Below are 17,340 nucleotides of genomic sequence, written 5' to 3' on the forward strand. Positions count from 1 at the left end.
TGACTCGGAACCAGAGAGTGACTCAGAACCAGAGAGTGACTCGGAACCAGAGAGTGACTCAGAACCAGAGAGTGACTCAGAACCAGAGAGTGACTCGGAACCAGAGAGTGACTCAGAACCAGAGAGTGACTCAGAACCAGAGAGTGACTCGGAACCAGAGAGTGACTCAGAACCAGAGAGTGACTCGGAACCAGAGAGTGACTCGGAACCAGAGAGTGACTCAGAACCAGAGAGTGACTCGGAACCAGAGAGTGACTCGGAACCAGAGAGTGACTCAGAACCAGAGAGTGACTCGGAACCAGAGAGTGACTCAGAACCAGAGAGTGACTCGGAACCAGAGAGTGACTCAGAACCAGTGAGTGACTCGGAACCAGAGAGTGACTCGGAACCAGAGAGTGACTCAGAACCAGAGAGTGACTCGGAACCAGAGAGTGACTCGGAACCAGAGAGTGACTCAGAACCAGAGAGTGACTCGGAACCAGAGAGTGACTCGGAACCAGAGAGTGACTCAGAACCAGAGAGTGACTCGGAACCAGAGGGTGACTCAGAACCAGAGAGTGACTCAGAACCAGAGAGTGACTCGGAACCAGAGAGTGACTCAGAACCAGAGAGTGACTCGGAACCAGAGAGTGACTCAGAACCAGAGAGTGACTCGGAACCAGAGAGTGACTCAGAACCAGTGAGTGACTCGGAACCAGAGAGTGACTCAGAACCAGAGAGTGACTCAGAACCAGAGAGTGACTCGGAACCAGAGAGTGACTCGGAACCAGAGAGTGACTCAGAACCAGAGAGTGACTCGGAACCAGAGAGTGACTCGGAACCAGAGAGTGACTCAGAACCAGAGAGTGAATCGGAACCAGAGAGTGACTCAGAACCAGAGAGTGACTCAGAACCAGAGAGTGACTCAGAACCAGAGAGTGACTCGGAACCAGAGAGTGACTCAGAACCAGAGAGTGACTCAGAACCAGAGAGTGACTCAGAACCAGAGAGTGTACAACTGTGTACGAGCTCAGTAAACACTCGTGTATAAATACAATACTTGTCGTCACCTTTAACAATCGTTGTGTATCTTAAAACCTTATTGACACTTCAGTCCCGCATCACATGACCAGGACACACGCGTCTCATGTCTCGTTGGCCCACAGCAGCTCAGCATCACTCGCTTTCATATTGTTGAGAAACGAACCCAGAGTAGAGGAAAATATATATTAGGGTTTTTGATTTTTCTACGATTACATTAATGTTTTGATATCCCTGTCACTGTAACACGTGGAGGCGTCAACACCTCTGGTTGTTACTCTTATTTCAAAGGAAAACAAACAGAAATAAAACACACAATGATATAGTTTTGACCACAAACCTTCCATCACGACTGTAACGACATCATGGACGAGCTTCACAAAACCGTTTATTTATGTCTGCTCTTGGATCTGCTTCAACGAGACTTAAACGCTCTGATCCTCGAGTGTGTGTGTGGTGTGTGTGTGGGTGTGTGTGTGTGTGTGTGTGGTGTGTGAGGTGCACAGCAGCGCAGGAAACATAAGTTTGACGGACAGATGAAAGACTTCCCGCCTTCTCCGTCTCCAGTGACGCAGTGACGCCCCGAATAATACTCCCCGTCACCATCTGCATGGTGCGACACTATTGCTCGCCTCCCACACACTCACACACACTCACACACACACACACACCAGTGCAACAGTATAATCCACGCCTGCACACACACACACACACACGTCAGCTTCAGAAATAGCATTTGTTGCGAGCAGGAAACACACAACTTCAGTGACAACAACTCAGTCCCAGTGGGTCAAATTAAAGCGTCACACAGTCGAGAAGCTCATGAGGCTCCATTAATGCACATCATTGACGAACCTGGTGGAAGATCATCGTGTGTTTTCAACAAACGAGCAGTGGAACCACAACCTGACGGTGTGACGCACAACCTGACGGTGTGACGCACAACCTGACGGTGTGACGCACAACCTGACGGTGTGAAGCACAACCTGACGGCGTGACGCACAACCTGACGCTGTGAAGCACAACCTGACGGTGTGACGCACAACCTGACGTGTGAAGCACAACCTGACGGTGTGAAGCACAACCTGACGGTGTGAAGCACAACCTGACGGTGTGACGCACAACCTGACGGTGTAAAGCACAACCTGATGGTGTGACGCACAACCTGACGTGTGAAGCACAACCTGACGTGTGACGCACAACCTGACGGTGTGAAGCACAACCTGACGGTGTGAAGCACAACCTGACGGTGTGACGCACAACCTGACGGTGTGAAGCACAACCTGACGGTGTGACGCACAACCTGACGGTGTGAAGCACAACCTGACGTGTGAAGCACAACCTGACATATGACGCACAACCTGACGGTGTGAAGCACAACCTGAAGTGTGAAGCACAACCTGACGTGTGACGCACAACCTGACGGTGTGACGCACAACCTAACAGTGTGAATCACAACCTGACGGTGTGAAGCACAACCTGACGGTGTGAAGCACAACCTGACGGTGTGACGCACAACCTGACGGTGTGACGCACAACCTGACGGTGTGAAGCACAACCTGACGGTGTGACGCACAACCTGACGGTGTGAAGCACAACCTGACGTGTGACGCACAACCTGACGGTGTGACGCACAACCTAACAGTGTGAATCACAACCTGACGGTGTGAAGCACAACCTGACGTGTGAAGCATAACCTGACGGTGTGACGCACAACCTGACGGTGTGACGCACAACCTGACGGTGTGAAGCACAACCTGACGTGTGAAGCACAACCTGACGTGTGAAGCACAACCTGACGGTGTGACGCACAACCTGACGGTGTGACGCACAACCTGACGGTGTGAAGCACAACCTGACGTGTGAAGCACAGCCTGACGTATGACGCACAACCTGACAGTGTGAAGCACAACCTGACGTGTGAAGCACAACCTGACGTGTGACGCACAACCTGACGGTGTGACGCACAACCTAACAGTGTGAATCACAACCTGACGGTGTGAAGCACAACCTGACGTGTGAAGCACAACCTGACGGTGTGACGCACAACCTGACGGTGTGAAGCACAACCTGACGTGTGAAGCACAACCTGACGTGTGAAGCACAACCTGACGGTGTGACGCACAACCTGACGGTGTGAAGCACAACCTGACGTGTGAAGCACAACCTGACGTATGACGCACAACCTGACGGTGTGAAGCACAACCTGACGTGTGAAGCACAACCTGACGTGTGAAGCACAACCTGACATGTGACGCACAACCTAACCGTGTGAAGCACAACCTGACGGTGTGACGCACAACCTGACGGTGTGAAGCACAACCTGACGGTGTGAAGCACAACCTGACGTGTGAAGCACAACCTGACGGTGTGACGCACAACCTAACGGTGTGAAGCACAACCTGACGTGTGACGCACAACCTGATGGTACTGGACAATACTACACATATATACTTGTTACTACACTATCACAACACCAGAGTCAAGTACTGGACAATACTACACATATATACTTGTTACTACACTATCACAACACCAGAGTCAAGTACTGGACAATACTACACATATATACTTGTAACTACACTATCACAACACCAGAGTCAAGTACTGGACAACACTACACATATATACTTGTTACTACACTATCACAACACCAGAGTCAAGTACTGGACAATACTACACATATATACTTGTTACTACACTATCACAACACCAGAGTCAAGTACTGGACAATACTACACATATATACTTGTTACTACACTATCACAACACCAGAGTCAAGTACTGGACAATACTACACATATATACTTGTTACTACACTATCACAACACCAGAGTCAAGTACTGGACAATACTACACATATATCCTTGTTACTACACTATCACAACACCAGAGTCAAGTACTGGACAATACTACACATATATCCTTGTTACTACACTATCACAACACCAGAGTCAAGTACTGGACAATACTACACATATATACTTGTTACTACACTATCACAACACCAGAGTCAAGTACTGGACAATACTACACATATATACTTGTTACTACACTATCACAACACCAGAGTCAAGTACTGGACAATACTACACATATATACTTGTAACTACACTATCACAACACCAGAGTCAAGTACTGGACAATACTACACATATATACTTGTTACTACACTATCACAACACCAGAGTCAAGTACTGGGCAATACTACACATATATACTTGTTACTACACTATCACAACACCAGAGTCAAGTACTGGACAATACTACACATATATACTTGTTACTACACTATCACAACACCAGAGTCAAGTACTGGACAATACTACACATATATACTTGTTACTACACTATCACAACACCAGAGTCAAGTACTGGACAATACTACACATATATACTTGTTACTACACTATCACAACACCAGAGTCAAGTACTGGACAATACTACACATATATACTTGTTACTACACTATCACAACACCAGAGTCATGTACTGGACAATACTACACATGTATACTTGTTACTACACTATCACAACACCAGAGTCAAGTACTGGACAATACTACACATATATACTAGTTACTACACTATCACAACACCAGAGTCAAGTACTGGACAATACTACACATATATACTAGTTACTACACTATCACAACACCAGAGTCAAGTACTGGACAATACTACACATATATACTTCTTACTACACTATCACAACACCAGAGTCAAGTACTGGACAATACTACACATATATACTTGTTACTACACTATCACAACACCAGAGTCATGTACTGGACAATACTACACATGTATACTTGTTACTGCACTATCACAACACCAGAGTCAAGTACTGGACAATACTACACATATATACTAGTTACTACACTATCACAACACCAGAGTCAAGTACTGGACAATACTACACATATATACTTGTTACTACACTATCACAACACCAGAGTCATGTACTGGACAATACTACACATGTATACTTGTTACTGCACTATCACAACACCAGAGTCAAGTACTGGACAATACTACACATATATACTAGTTACTACACTATCACAACACCAGAGTCAAGTACTGGACAATACTACACATAGATTTTTTTTTATTTTAAATTGTATTGCAGCAACAAAATGTCAGAAAAACAGACTGCAACATGTAGAAAGGTACATAGACTAGAAGGACCAACTAAATCTCGACTTAAGCATTATTGAGCCATCACTCAATAATACTCATCGTGAGGCTCAATAAAGCGTAACAAATAAGGAAACATCTCTTTCATTTCTTTCTCTTCAAACATGTTCACTCATCCAACTTTCATGAGCCTCACACGATGCGTTAAGAGCTTCTAATGAACCGTTGATGTACACTTCGGCCACGTTAGCGAGTCTCGCGAGTCGTATGATTGGGCGAGCAGGCGACGGGGCCGCGGACCTCCTTCAACACAAGCATTAATAAGTCCCAGTGTGTAACCGCCGGGGCCCGGACTTGAGCGATTTGACTTGTGAGGGTGAGGATCAGGAATGAAGGGATCAATTCAGAGAAGATCTATTCGAGCTCCCACGTGAGTCAGATAAGGCTGGCGGAGTGAGAGCAGTGAAGGCATCAATAAGTCAGACCTTATCGAGCATGTGTGAAGAAAACTTGCCTCTGACTGCGCAGTGAAATATGTTCGATGCTTCGCATATGTTTGGAGCGTCAGTCCTTGGATACCAGGGAAGTCAACCTCATAGGAACATACCTTTGGCTCCTCCCACATAGGGCCCATGGGTGCAAGACCCGCCCAGCAGTTGCAATCTTTTCTTGCCATAAACCAGATGGATCTGGTTTCAAGCCACACCACAGCACTGAAACAGCTCAATTGAGAGTCCAGGCGATCTATTGCTAACCGTCGACTCTGCTGTTCTAGTTCTCCTGGACCTGGTCCTGTTGATATGGTGGACCACAGTATTCTCTTAAACATAATGTGTAGGCACCACAGGTTCCAGTCCTACCTGAGTGATCGTAGCTTTTCAGTGCTTCTAAGAGATCACTCCTCAGCTACAGCGTCTCTCACTTCTGGGGTGCCCCAAGGCTCCATCCTGGGTCCTTTACTCTTTTTATTATCTCTACTGCCTCTGGGGTTCATTTTAAGAAACATAATATCTCTTTTCACTGCTTTGCAGATGATGTCCAGATCTACCTTCCTTTTCAATCTAATTCCAATGGCTCTGTTCAAATTCTGCTTGACTGCTCAAAAGAAGTCAAACCCTTTATGAACAGGAACTTCTTAAATCTCAAGGAAGATAAAACATCATCTTTTGACACACTGTCCCTCTGGACTGTTGGGCTCGTCTCTTCCTAACGACCAGTCATCTGTTAAAACTCTTGGTGAGGTTTTCTTGACGTTTTTATCACCTCACAGCTGGATTACTGTAACTCTCTCTACTCTGGGGTCGACTTAACGCTGATGTCTCGCCTGAAACTGGTGCAGACGCTGAGGCAGGTCTTCTGACCCCAACATTGACCTCACTCCACTGGCTACCACTCCGTTTTAGGGTTGATTTTAAATTCTCTTCATTGTTTTGAAATCATTAACTGGACTAAGATCTCATTACCAGGCTGAACTTCTGCACATCCACACCTCAGCCAGATCTCTTGGTTCAGTACTGCTGGATGTCCCCAGAACTAGACTGAAAACCAGAGGGGACGAGTCTTTGCAGTGGCAGCTCCTCGGCTCTAGAATGCTCTGCTTTGGAACATCAGAGGCATCAGGACTGTTGAGCTTTTCAAATCCTCTTTAAAAATTGACTTTTATTCCGTGGCTATTAATACATGTTGAGTTTGACTCCTGCTGCTTCTTGTAAGTAAGTAAGTAAGTGAAGGTGATTAGTAAACATCTTTCCAGACCAGGGTCACAAAGCGCTTGAACAATTAAAATAATACTCAATAAAATATATACTTTAAAAGATCAAGACACATGAGACAACACAGGAGTCTTAGAAAATCAAGGAAAAGCCTGCAGGTAGGTAGGTAGGTAGGTAGGTAGGTAGGTAGGTAGGTAGGTAGGTAGGTAGGTAGGTCGGTACGTCGGTAGGTAGGTAGGTACGTCGGTAGGTAGGTAGGTATGTAGGTAGGTAGGTAGGTAGGTAGGTAGGTAGGTAGGTAGGTAGGTAGGTACGTCGGTAGGTAGGTAGGTACGTCGGTAGGTAGGTAGGTAGGTAGGTAGGTAGGTAGGTAGGTAGGTAGGTAGGTAGGTAGGTAGGTAGGTAGGTAGGTAGGTAGGTAGGTAGGTACGTACGTCGGTAGGTAGGTAGGTAGGTACGTCGGTAGGTAGGTAGGTAGGTAGGTAGGTAGGTAGGTATGTCGGTAGGCAGGTAGGTAGGTAGGTAGGTAGGTAGGTAGGTAGGTAGGTAGGTACGTCGGTAGGTAGGTAGGTAGGTAGGTAGGTAGGTAGGTAGGTAGGTAGGTAGGTAGGTAGGTAGGTAGGTAGGTAGGTAGGTAGGTAGGTACGTACGTCGGTAGGTAGGTAGGTAGGTAGGTAGGTACGTACGTCGGTAGGTAGGTAGGTACGTTGGTAGGTAGGTAGGTAGGTAGGTAGGTACGTACGTCGGTAGGTAGGTAGGTAGGTACGTCGGTAGGTAGGTAGGTGGGTAGGCAGGTAGGTAGGTACGTCGGTAGGCAGGTAGGTAGGTAGGTAGGTAGGTAGGTACGTCGGTAGGTAGGTAGGTAGGTAGGTAGGTAGGTAGGTAGGTAGGTAGGTAGGTAGGTAGGTAGGTAGGTACGTACGTCGGTAGGTAGGTAGGTAGGTAGGTAGGTAGGTAGGTAGGTAGGTAGGTAGGTAGGTAGGTAGGTAGGTAGGTAGGTAGGTAGGTAGGTAGGTAGGTAGGTAGGTAGGTACGTCGGTAGGTAGGTAGGTAGGTAGGTAGGTAGGTAGGTACGTCGGTAGGTAGGTAGGTAGGTAGGTAGGTAGGTAGGTAGGTACGTACGTACGTCGGTAGGTAGGTAGGTAGGTAGGTAGGTAGGTAGGTAGGTAGGTAGGTAGGTAGGTAGGTAGGTAGGTAGGTAGGTAGGTAGGTAGGTAGGTAGGTAGGTACGTACGTCGGTAGGTAGGTAGGTAGGTACGTCGGTAGGTAGGTAGGTAGGTAGGTAGGTAGGTAGGTACGTCGGTAGGCAGGTAGGTAGGTAGGTAGGTAGGTAGGTAGGTAGGTAGGTAGGTAGGTACGTCGGTAGGTAGGTAGGTAGGTAGGTAGGTAGGTAGGTAGGTAGGTAGGTAGGTAGGTAGGTAGGTAGGTAGGTAGGTAGGTAGGTAGGTAGGTAGGTACGTACGTCGGTAGGTAGGTAGGTAGGTAGGTAGGTACGTACGTCGGTAGGTAGGTAGGTACGTTGGTAGGTAGGTAGGTAGGTAGGTAGGTACGTACGTCGGTAGGTAGGTAGGTAGGTACGTCGGTAGGTAGGTAGGTGGGTAGGCAGGTAGGTAGGTACGTCGGTAGGCAGGTAGGTAGGTAGGTAGGTAGGTAGGTACGTCGGTAGGTAGGTAGGTAGGTAGGTAGGTAGGTAGGTAGGTAGGTAGGTAGGTAGGTAGGTAGGTACGTACGTCGGTAGGTAGGTAGGTAGGTAGGTAGGTAGGTAGGTAGGTAGGTAGGTAGGTAGGTAGGTAGGTAGGTAGGTAGGTACATACGTACGTCGGTAGGTAGGTAGGTAGGTAGGTAGGTACGTCGGTAGGTAGGTAGGTAGGTAGGTAGGTAGGTAGGTACGTACGTACGTCGGTAGGTAGGTAGGTAGGTAGGTAGGTAGGTAGGTAGGTAGGTAGGTAGGTAGGTAGGTAGGTAGGTAGGTAGGTAGGTAGGTAGGTAGGTAGGTAGGTAGGTAGGTAGGTAGGTAGGTAGGTAGGTAGGTAGGTAGGTAGGTAGGTAGGTAGGTAGGTAGGTAGGTAGGTAGGTAGGTAGGTAGGTAGGTAGGTAGGTAGGTAGGTAGGTAGGTAGGTAGGTAGGTAGGTAGGTAGGTAGGTAGGTAGGTAGGTAGGTAGGTAGGTAGGTAGGTAGGTAGGTAGGTAGGTAGGTAGGAAGGTAGGTAGCAGGGCTGGGCGAAACACAACAGTGTTGAGTCGAGTAGAGCTTGAACTATATCATTTAAGACCCCATTATGTCTTCCATCTGGCCGGGAACACTTTGTGGCCCCGCAGGAAGAGGACGATGTACCCGGGAGAGAGGAAAGTCTGGGTCTCTGTAAAGAAACTGCTGCCCCCTAGACGTGAGAAAACAGGCTGTTGTTCGTTCACTGATTCTTAAATAAGAGTTTAATTCACTGTTTGTCGTTCGACCCTGGAATCCGTTCCATTCACTTTGCTACTTGTAATTAAGGCGGACGAGCTAAATGACCAACTCTGAGCCGTAAAAGAAGCATTTGAACATGAGTTCTGTTCATTCAGCTTATCTGGGAGCAATTATCAAGCATCCGGGCCTCGGCGGGACTCTAAGACGCCATTGTTTGCTGCTGAATGTCACTCCGTCACTCCCTCTCCTCATTTGGAGGCAATTCAATCGAGCGCCGGTGAATTGAAGTGAGCGCCGATAGATTCCTGAGCGAGATAACCTCGACTTGACCAGCAAAACAAACAGACGCGCTTGACGGAGAGCGAGGTCGGAACCAATCACTCACTCGCTCTTCAAAGTGGCCGATGACTCGAGCGCGACGCCAGAGAAACTCGTTTGTAACTCGTTTGTAACTCGTTTGTAACTCGTTTGTAACTCGTTTGTTACTCGTTTGTAACTCGTTTGTAACTCGTTTGTAACTCGTTTGTAACTCGTTTGTAACTCGTCAAAAGAGTCGTCGTCTTTCACCGGGTCGTGACATCATCACTCGTTCTCGAGAGACTCGTTTTGTTTTCGTACGCAAAAGTGGATGAAAATAAATGTGTCTTAAAAATGAGAAATGACAAGATAACAACTTTATCGACTCTACACAAAAACATGTTAGTGAAGCTGCAGCTGATTGGACCACAAGTGACAACATCAACCAATGGGACGCTTGCTTTATCATAAGCTCCGCCCACCGAGTGGAACTGATTGGATCTTCAAATATTGGGAAGAAACAAAAAGTGTCATCAGTGGGTCATGAATAATCGTCTTGATAAACGAGTGAAAATAGTAATAAAAACACACGTAAAAACAATAAAGAAATAAGAAAATAAAATGATCCTGAAAGACAAATCATATTTGCACAAAAATACAGAAAATAATGGCCAAAAAAAAGGAAAATGTGCAGTGAAAACAGAAAAAAGAATTGCCGTGATAAACATGCAAAACATACAAATAATAAGCATAACAAAAGGAAACCGAATTGTACTGAAATACAAAACAGAAAATGTCAGGAAAGCACTAAGAGATTTGATTGGATCAGACGTGTGTCAATCAAAACAGCTGATTTGAAAGAGTCGTCACAGATGTTTGTTATCAACTCACGTTAGGAATTAAAAGTTATTAAACGTCTGAAAAGTTTTATTTTGTTCATTCATTTACTTTTATCACTCATTTCCTGCCTGATCCAAGATTTTTGTGGTGGATTCGTTGTATTTTTGTAAAAACTCGTCTGTGAGTCTCCGGTCGAGTTGAAAGATCTGCCGAAACGCTGAATAAATCCAGTCAAATAACGAGATAACCAGGTTGACATTTTTTCTAAACGCCGCCCCGGGTTGAGCCGGACTTTTCAATCATGTGCTCGCGCCTCCGTAAACTCTGATAAATCAATCGTAAGTAGCAGAAAATCCTCACTATCTTGGAGCAGCAGAGAAATATGTTTTCCTCGACACCACCAGCTTTTATCAAGACTTTCTATCAGATCTCTGCAAATGAGATTATTGATCCCAGCGTCGTCGCACGAAGGGAAGTGAACATGAGGTCACACATCAATCAAAGTCAACCCCACAACCCTGGCTCGCCAGCACCCGAGAAAAACCTCGTTGTTGCTCTGACAGAGAAGGTTCTGCTTCAGGTCCACAAATGTACTTTTTCCACCAGTTATCGTGACCTTTACCGTGATTGTTCAGCAGCAAAGAGCAAAACAAGCTGTGAGTGAAACGTCAGTTACACCAGAAAAATATTTCATCTGCAGCTGATGTGAGTTTTACAAGACTTTAATCCAACAATATTCAACTATAATCAAACAATTTTCAACTATAATCAAAAAAAAATCAACTATAATCAAACAATTTTAAACTATAATCATCAATTTTCAACTATAATCAAACAATTTTCAACTATAATCAAACAATTTTCAACTATAATCAAACAATTTTCAACTATAATCCAACAATTTTCAACTATAATCCAACAATTTTCAACTATAATCAGCCAATTTTCAACTATAATCAAACAATTTTCAACTATAATCAGCCAATTTTCAACTATAATCAAACAATTTTCAACTAAAATCAGCCAATTTTCAACTATAATCAAACAATTTTCAACTATAATCAAACAATTTTCAACTATAATCAAACAATTTTCAACTATAATCAAACAATTTTCAACTATAATTAAACAATTTTCAACTATAATCAAACAATTGTCAACTAGAATCAAACAATATTCAACTATAATCAACATTTTTGGGTCAGATAGAAGGTAGATCCATCAAGAAGCTTCAGGTCATACATACAAGTCCATGAATCCAGGCATGAGTATGAAGTAGATTGAAGACAGAATCTCCCACAGAGGCAGAAATAAATCGCTCCAGTCGCTCCTTCACGATGACAGTCTTGTGATTCAGACGCCGCCGCGAGGCCGGATTAATAATTAAGAGGATTTTGAAACGAACTTTTCTTCAGTCTAGACACTTGAAAGTGACAGTACAGTAAAGTTTGTGGCACAGATGGAACAGAGTGACAAGAACGCTCGTGTCGCAGCAACACACGAGTCAAAGTGACGTTTCTACTGTTGTCTCATCTTTCCATGAGCTACTGGTGTATCTGACGTGACATGATGGTTCCAAGGTTCTTATCATAGAAGACGCTTGAGAACTAATATAAAACTCTATCAAAAATATTCATTACTTTTTTTTACTTCCTTGTTTGTTCAAGACTCTAACTCTAACTAACTCTTACTCTAACTCCAACTCTAACTAACTCTTACTAACTCTAACTCTAACTCGTACTCTTACTCTTACTAACTCTAACTAACTCTTACTAACTCTAACTCTAACTCTTACTCTTACTCTTACTCTTACTCTTACTAACTCTAACTAACTCTTACTAACTCTTACTCTTACTCTTACTAACTCTAACTAACTCTAACTCTTACTCTTACTCTTATTCTTACTAACTCTAACTAACTCTTACTAACTCTAACTCTAACTCGTACTCGTACTCTTACTCTAACTAACTCTAACTAACTCTTACTAACTCTTACTCTTACTCTTACTAACTCTAACTAACTCTAACTCTTACTCTTACTCTTACTCTTACTCTTACTAACTCTAACTAACTCTTACTAACTCTAACTCTAACTCTTACTCTTACTCTTACTCTTACTCTTACTAACTCTAACTAACTCTAACTAACTCTTACTCTTACTCTTACTCTTACTCTTACTCTTACTCTTACTCTTACTCTTACTAACTCTAACTCTAACTCTAACTAACTTTAACTCTCTGAACAAAAAAAGATCCAAACATTACGACTAGTGTAGAAAAGAGTTACTTATTAAAGGCTTATGAAGATGAATCAAATATTTAATGAGGATTAAAAAGATCAATTAAATTTTTATGATCCTTAATGTCGCGACAGAAAAACTATAAATATGAAATTTGTAAAAAATAGGTTGTAGTTTAAAATTTAAATCAACTTAATATTTAAACAATTAAAACTGCTCGAATCGAAAGATTCTTTAAAAATGTTTTATTCAAAGATCGTGTTAAGAAAGATCAAATGAACAAAGAGAAATTAAAAATAGAGAAACTTGTGATTTAGGAAAAGCTGAAAACACCGAAAACAAACTTAAAAAGCCGTTCAAAGAGGAAGCGGCTTCTCGACTCTTCCCTGCGGCTCGAGATGTTCGCTCTGCTCGCCTGCACAAGACGCATCGTGATTGATTAAAGCCTCGACCAATTAAAATCCAGGCCTGGCAGACAGAGACGTGACGGACGAGCGGACGACGAGATGGTTGAACTGATGTTCGGATCCAGCTGGAGACACCAGGTGAGATGAAGATGAAGGACCAGGAAGCATCTCCTGTGGCTTCAGTTCATCTCAAACCTGGTGCTCCAGCGTAGATGTTGCTGCTGCTGCGTGAACGTGGTCCACCTGCTCGAGGATTCCTGGCACGATCACGAGAGGATCAACTATGATGGAGGAAGTTCTTCACATCTCGATGAACGTAAGAAGCTCTTGACGTGAACTTGAAGTGTCAAAACATTCCAGTCACGTCCATATTAACTTACACTCGTTGATGTCATTATCGTAGCTCTTGGACGAGACCTTCAGTGACCTCTGTGTCAATGTTCTGATGGACGTTTATTTGAAGCAGAACTGAACCACAGACGTGACGCTCGTCTGCTTTTACAGAGAAGATCCAGCAAATGTCTGGACTGTTGTTGATGATCCGCATCATTACCTGTTTTATCTTCACTCAAATAATAAATAGATAATAAATCTCACACATTTCTACATCAACGTCTCCGCCAGAGAAACCTGATCTAGGTCCACGGTCCAGGAGAAACCTTCTCCAGATCCACGGACCAGGAGAAACCTGCTCTTCTGATCCATGAACCAGGAGAAACCTGCTCCAGATCAAGGGACCAGGATGAACCTGCTCCAGATCAAGAGACCAGGAGAAACCTGCTCCAGATCAAGGGACCAGGAGAAACCTGCTCCAGATCAAGGGACCAGGAGAAACCTGCTCCAGATCCACGGACCAGGAGAAACCTGCTCTTCTGATCCATGAACCAGGAGGAACCTGCTCTTCTGATCCATGAACCAGGAGGAACCTGCTCTTCTGATCCATGGACCAGGAGAAACCTGCTCCAGATCCACAGACCAGGAGAAACCTGCTCGGGATCCACGGACCAGGAGAAACCTGCTCTAGATCCACAGACCAGGAGAAACCTGCTCTTCTGATCCATGGACCAGGAAAAACCTGCTCCAGATCCACGGACCAGGAGAAACCTGCTCTTCTGATCCACGGACCAGGAGGAACCTGCTCCAGATCAAGGGACCAGGAGAAACCTGCTCTTCTGATCCACGGACCAGGAGGAACCTGCAAAAGATCAAGGGACCAGGAGAATACTCGGATCTGAACGTGAACACATGAGTATTCTAAGAATGTAAACACAAGCTCCAGTGATGAGTCATTAGCTCAAATCCCCGCCCAGGAATGACCATATAAGGAGGTGAAGATCATCCCGTCACCTGTCACTCACAAACAAACGAAAAGATCAACAAACGATCGAAATTATTTTGGCTGAAGTTTGGAAAACTTTTCTTTTCTTCTGTTGGTTGTGAAGTCATGAGCGTCAAAGGGATTTGATGTGTGAACATGAAACTAACTGTCAACATAAATATCTCCTGCTGACGAGAACATTCTTAGCAAATATACGCTTGTTTAACAATAGACTCAAATATATATATATTCTTATGTTTTTATATATTTATCTGAAATTAATCTTGACGAAATAACTTGTATCTGTCAATCATTCACAATCATCAACATCTGGATTTTAAACCTGATTTCTAAAACTTAACTGTGATTTATTTTAGTTTAAATCTGCGTCTTGTTGACGTGACGACATGAATTAAAATGTTTATTTCTAACAGCAAACATGATCTCAGTGCATCGACACAAAATTGACTTTCTGGGACTCGAACTCAAGACCTGCTGCTCAAGACCAGAACCCAGAACTCCTGATCTTCTGCACACAAGTCTCACTTCATCGAAGAACACGAATGAATTCTGTCGTTCAAAGCTGCAGCGACTGGGATGTCGTGTGTATCGTTGAAGTGACTCATTATTCTCTCGGATCAACTCGCCTTTTGCTAGAATTTAATTTTCCGCTGCTACATCCCTGTAGCTTTCACAACACCCTGTGCGTTGCCACGGCAACAGAGCGGCGATCATGAAGATGGTAAATGTGCTCGAGCTCACGCTGATATTTTATTGTCTCGTTCTGTGTTCGATAATGTGTTTGGTGCCAAATGAACGATGAAGGTGCAGTAACGGGTCCGACTGAGCGCTTGTGCCGCGACACCTCGACTCGGAGCCTCGGCTCCGTTTGTGTTTGAGACTTTCTCGTCCAACTTTAGCTCCGGCTCGTCGGACACACACAAGGGTCACTCACCAGATCGTGGGCGACTCCGATCCTTCCACTTCCAGGTAATCCGACTTCTCCTCCATCTGGAACTCGGTGAAGACCAGGGAGATGGTGTCTCCGGGGTCGGCCAGGACGGTCCACTTGCACTCGCCGCTGCTGCCGAGGCCTCCGGCCGAACCACCGCTGGGCAGGTCGAAGCTGGAGATGAGACCAGAGGAGCCTCTCAAGGTCCCGCCGCACGTGTCCTCGGCTGTCGAGGAAGAACACGTTTACAATCACAGTCGATGGATGGATTTACAGATGACATGACTCTTGACAAGGTCATTTGTTTTCAAACCAAAATATGTCCAACTGGACTCACTGTATCCTCTCGTCCTCAGTCGTAACTGCTTTCATTTGTTTTCAAACCAAAATATGTCCAAACATCAGCTTTAAGAGCTGCTGGACTCACTGTATCCTCTTGTCCTCAGTCGTAACTGCTTTCATTTGTTTTCAAACCAAAATATGTCCAAACATCAGCTTTAAAAGCTGCTGGACTCACTGTATCCTCTCGTCCTCAGTCGTCACTGCTTTCATTTGTTTTCAAACCAAAATGTGTCCAAACACCAGCTTTAAAAGCTGCTGGACTCACTGTATCCTCTTGTCCTCAGTCGTAACTGCTTTCATTTGTTTTCAAACCAAAATGTGTCCAAACACCAGCTTTAAAAGCTGCTGGACTCACTGTATCCTCTCGTCCTCAGTCGTCACTGCTTTCATTTGTTTTTAAACCAAAATACGTCCAAACATCAGCTTTAAAAGCTGCTGGACTCACTGTATCCTCTTGTCCTCAGTCGTAACTGCTTTCATTTGTTTTCAAACCAAAATATGTCCAAACATCAGCTTTAAAAGCTGCTGGACTCACTGTATCCTCTTGTCCTCAGTCGTAACTGCTTTCATTTGTTTTCAAACCAAAATGTGTCAAAACACCAGCTTTAAAAGCTGCTGGACTCACTGTATCCTCTCGTCCTCAGTCGTAACTTCTTTCATTTTTTTTCAAACCAAAATACATCCAAACATCAGCTTTAAAAGCTGCTGGACTCACTGTATCCTCTCGTCCTCAGTCGTCACTGCTTTCATTTGTTTTTAAACCAAAATACGTCCAAACATCAGCTTTAAAAGCTGCTGGACTCACTGTATCCTCTCGTCCTCAGTCGTCACTGCTTTCATTTGTTTTTAAACCAAAATACGTACAAACATCAGCTTTAAAAGCTGCTGGACTCACTGTATCCTCTCGTCCTCAGTCGTAACTGCTTTCATTTGTTTTCAAACCAAAATGTGTCCAAACACCAGCTTTAAAAGCTGCTGGACTCACTGTATCCTCTCGTCCTCAGTCGTAACTTCTTTCATTTGTTTTCAAACCAAAATACATCCAAACATCAGCTTTAAAAGCTGCTGGACTCACTGTATCCTCTCATCCTCAGTCGTCACTGCTTTCATTTGTTTTTAAACCAAAATACGTCCAAACATCAGCTTTAAAAGCTGCTGGACTCACTGTATCCTCTCGTCCTCAGTCGTAACTTCTTTCATTTGTTTTCAAACCAAAATACATCCAAACATCAGCTTTAAAAGCTGCTGGACTCACTGTATCCTCTCGTCCTCAGTCGTCACTTCTTTCATTTGTTTTCAAACCAAAATATGTCCAAACATCAGCTTTAAAAGCTGCTGGACTCACTGTATCCTCTCGTCCTCAGTCGTCACTGCTTTCATTTGTTTTTAAACCAAAATACGTCCAAACATCAGCTTTAAAAGCTGCTGGACTCACTGTATCCTCTCGTCCTCAGTCATCATTCTTCCTCTAGCTGTGGAGGATGTAACGACTGCTGCCATCAAGAGGCCGGAAGTTTAATTGCAACAAACAATATTCATAAATGATTTAATGTTAATTGAAAATAAAAGTGATTTTTATTTAATACAGACGTTATTTAAATACAAAACAAAAATAAACACTTTGTGCTCAACTAGAGTTTTTTTTTTTTTAATTGATCGCATGTTG

General features: G+C 44.1%; 1 protein-coding gene across 1 annotated transcript in view; it reads right to left on the bottom strand.

Moving 5' to 3' along the window:
• LOC148063047 (CUB and sushi domain-containing protein 3-like) overlaps positions 1 to 17,340 on the bottom strand; it is a 414,667-nt gene that overhangs the window by 283,300 nt on the left and 114,027 nt on the right. The window contains exon 5 of the mRNA XM_087812099.1: positions 15,336 to 15,558. Coding sequence (XP_087668225.1) covers positions 15,336 to 15,558 — 223 coding nt within the window. The remainder of the gene's footprint in view (positions 1 to 15,335; positions 15,559 to 17,340) is intronic.

Source organism: Callionymus lyra, chromosome 17 (genome assembly GCF_982586985.1).
Source record: "Callionymus lyra chromosome 17, fCalLyr1.hap1.1, whole genome shotgun sequence".
In the NCBI taxonomy this organism is placed as follows: Eukaryota; Metazoa; Chordata; class Actinopteri; order Syngnathiformes; family Callionymidae; genus Callionymus; species Callionymus lyra.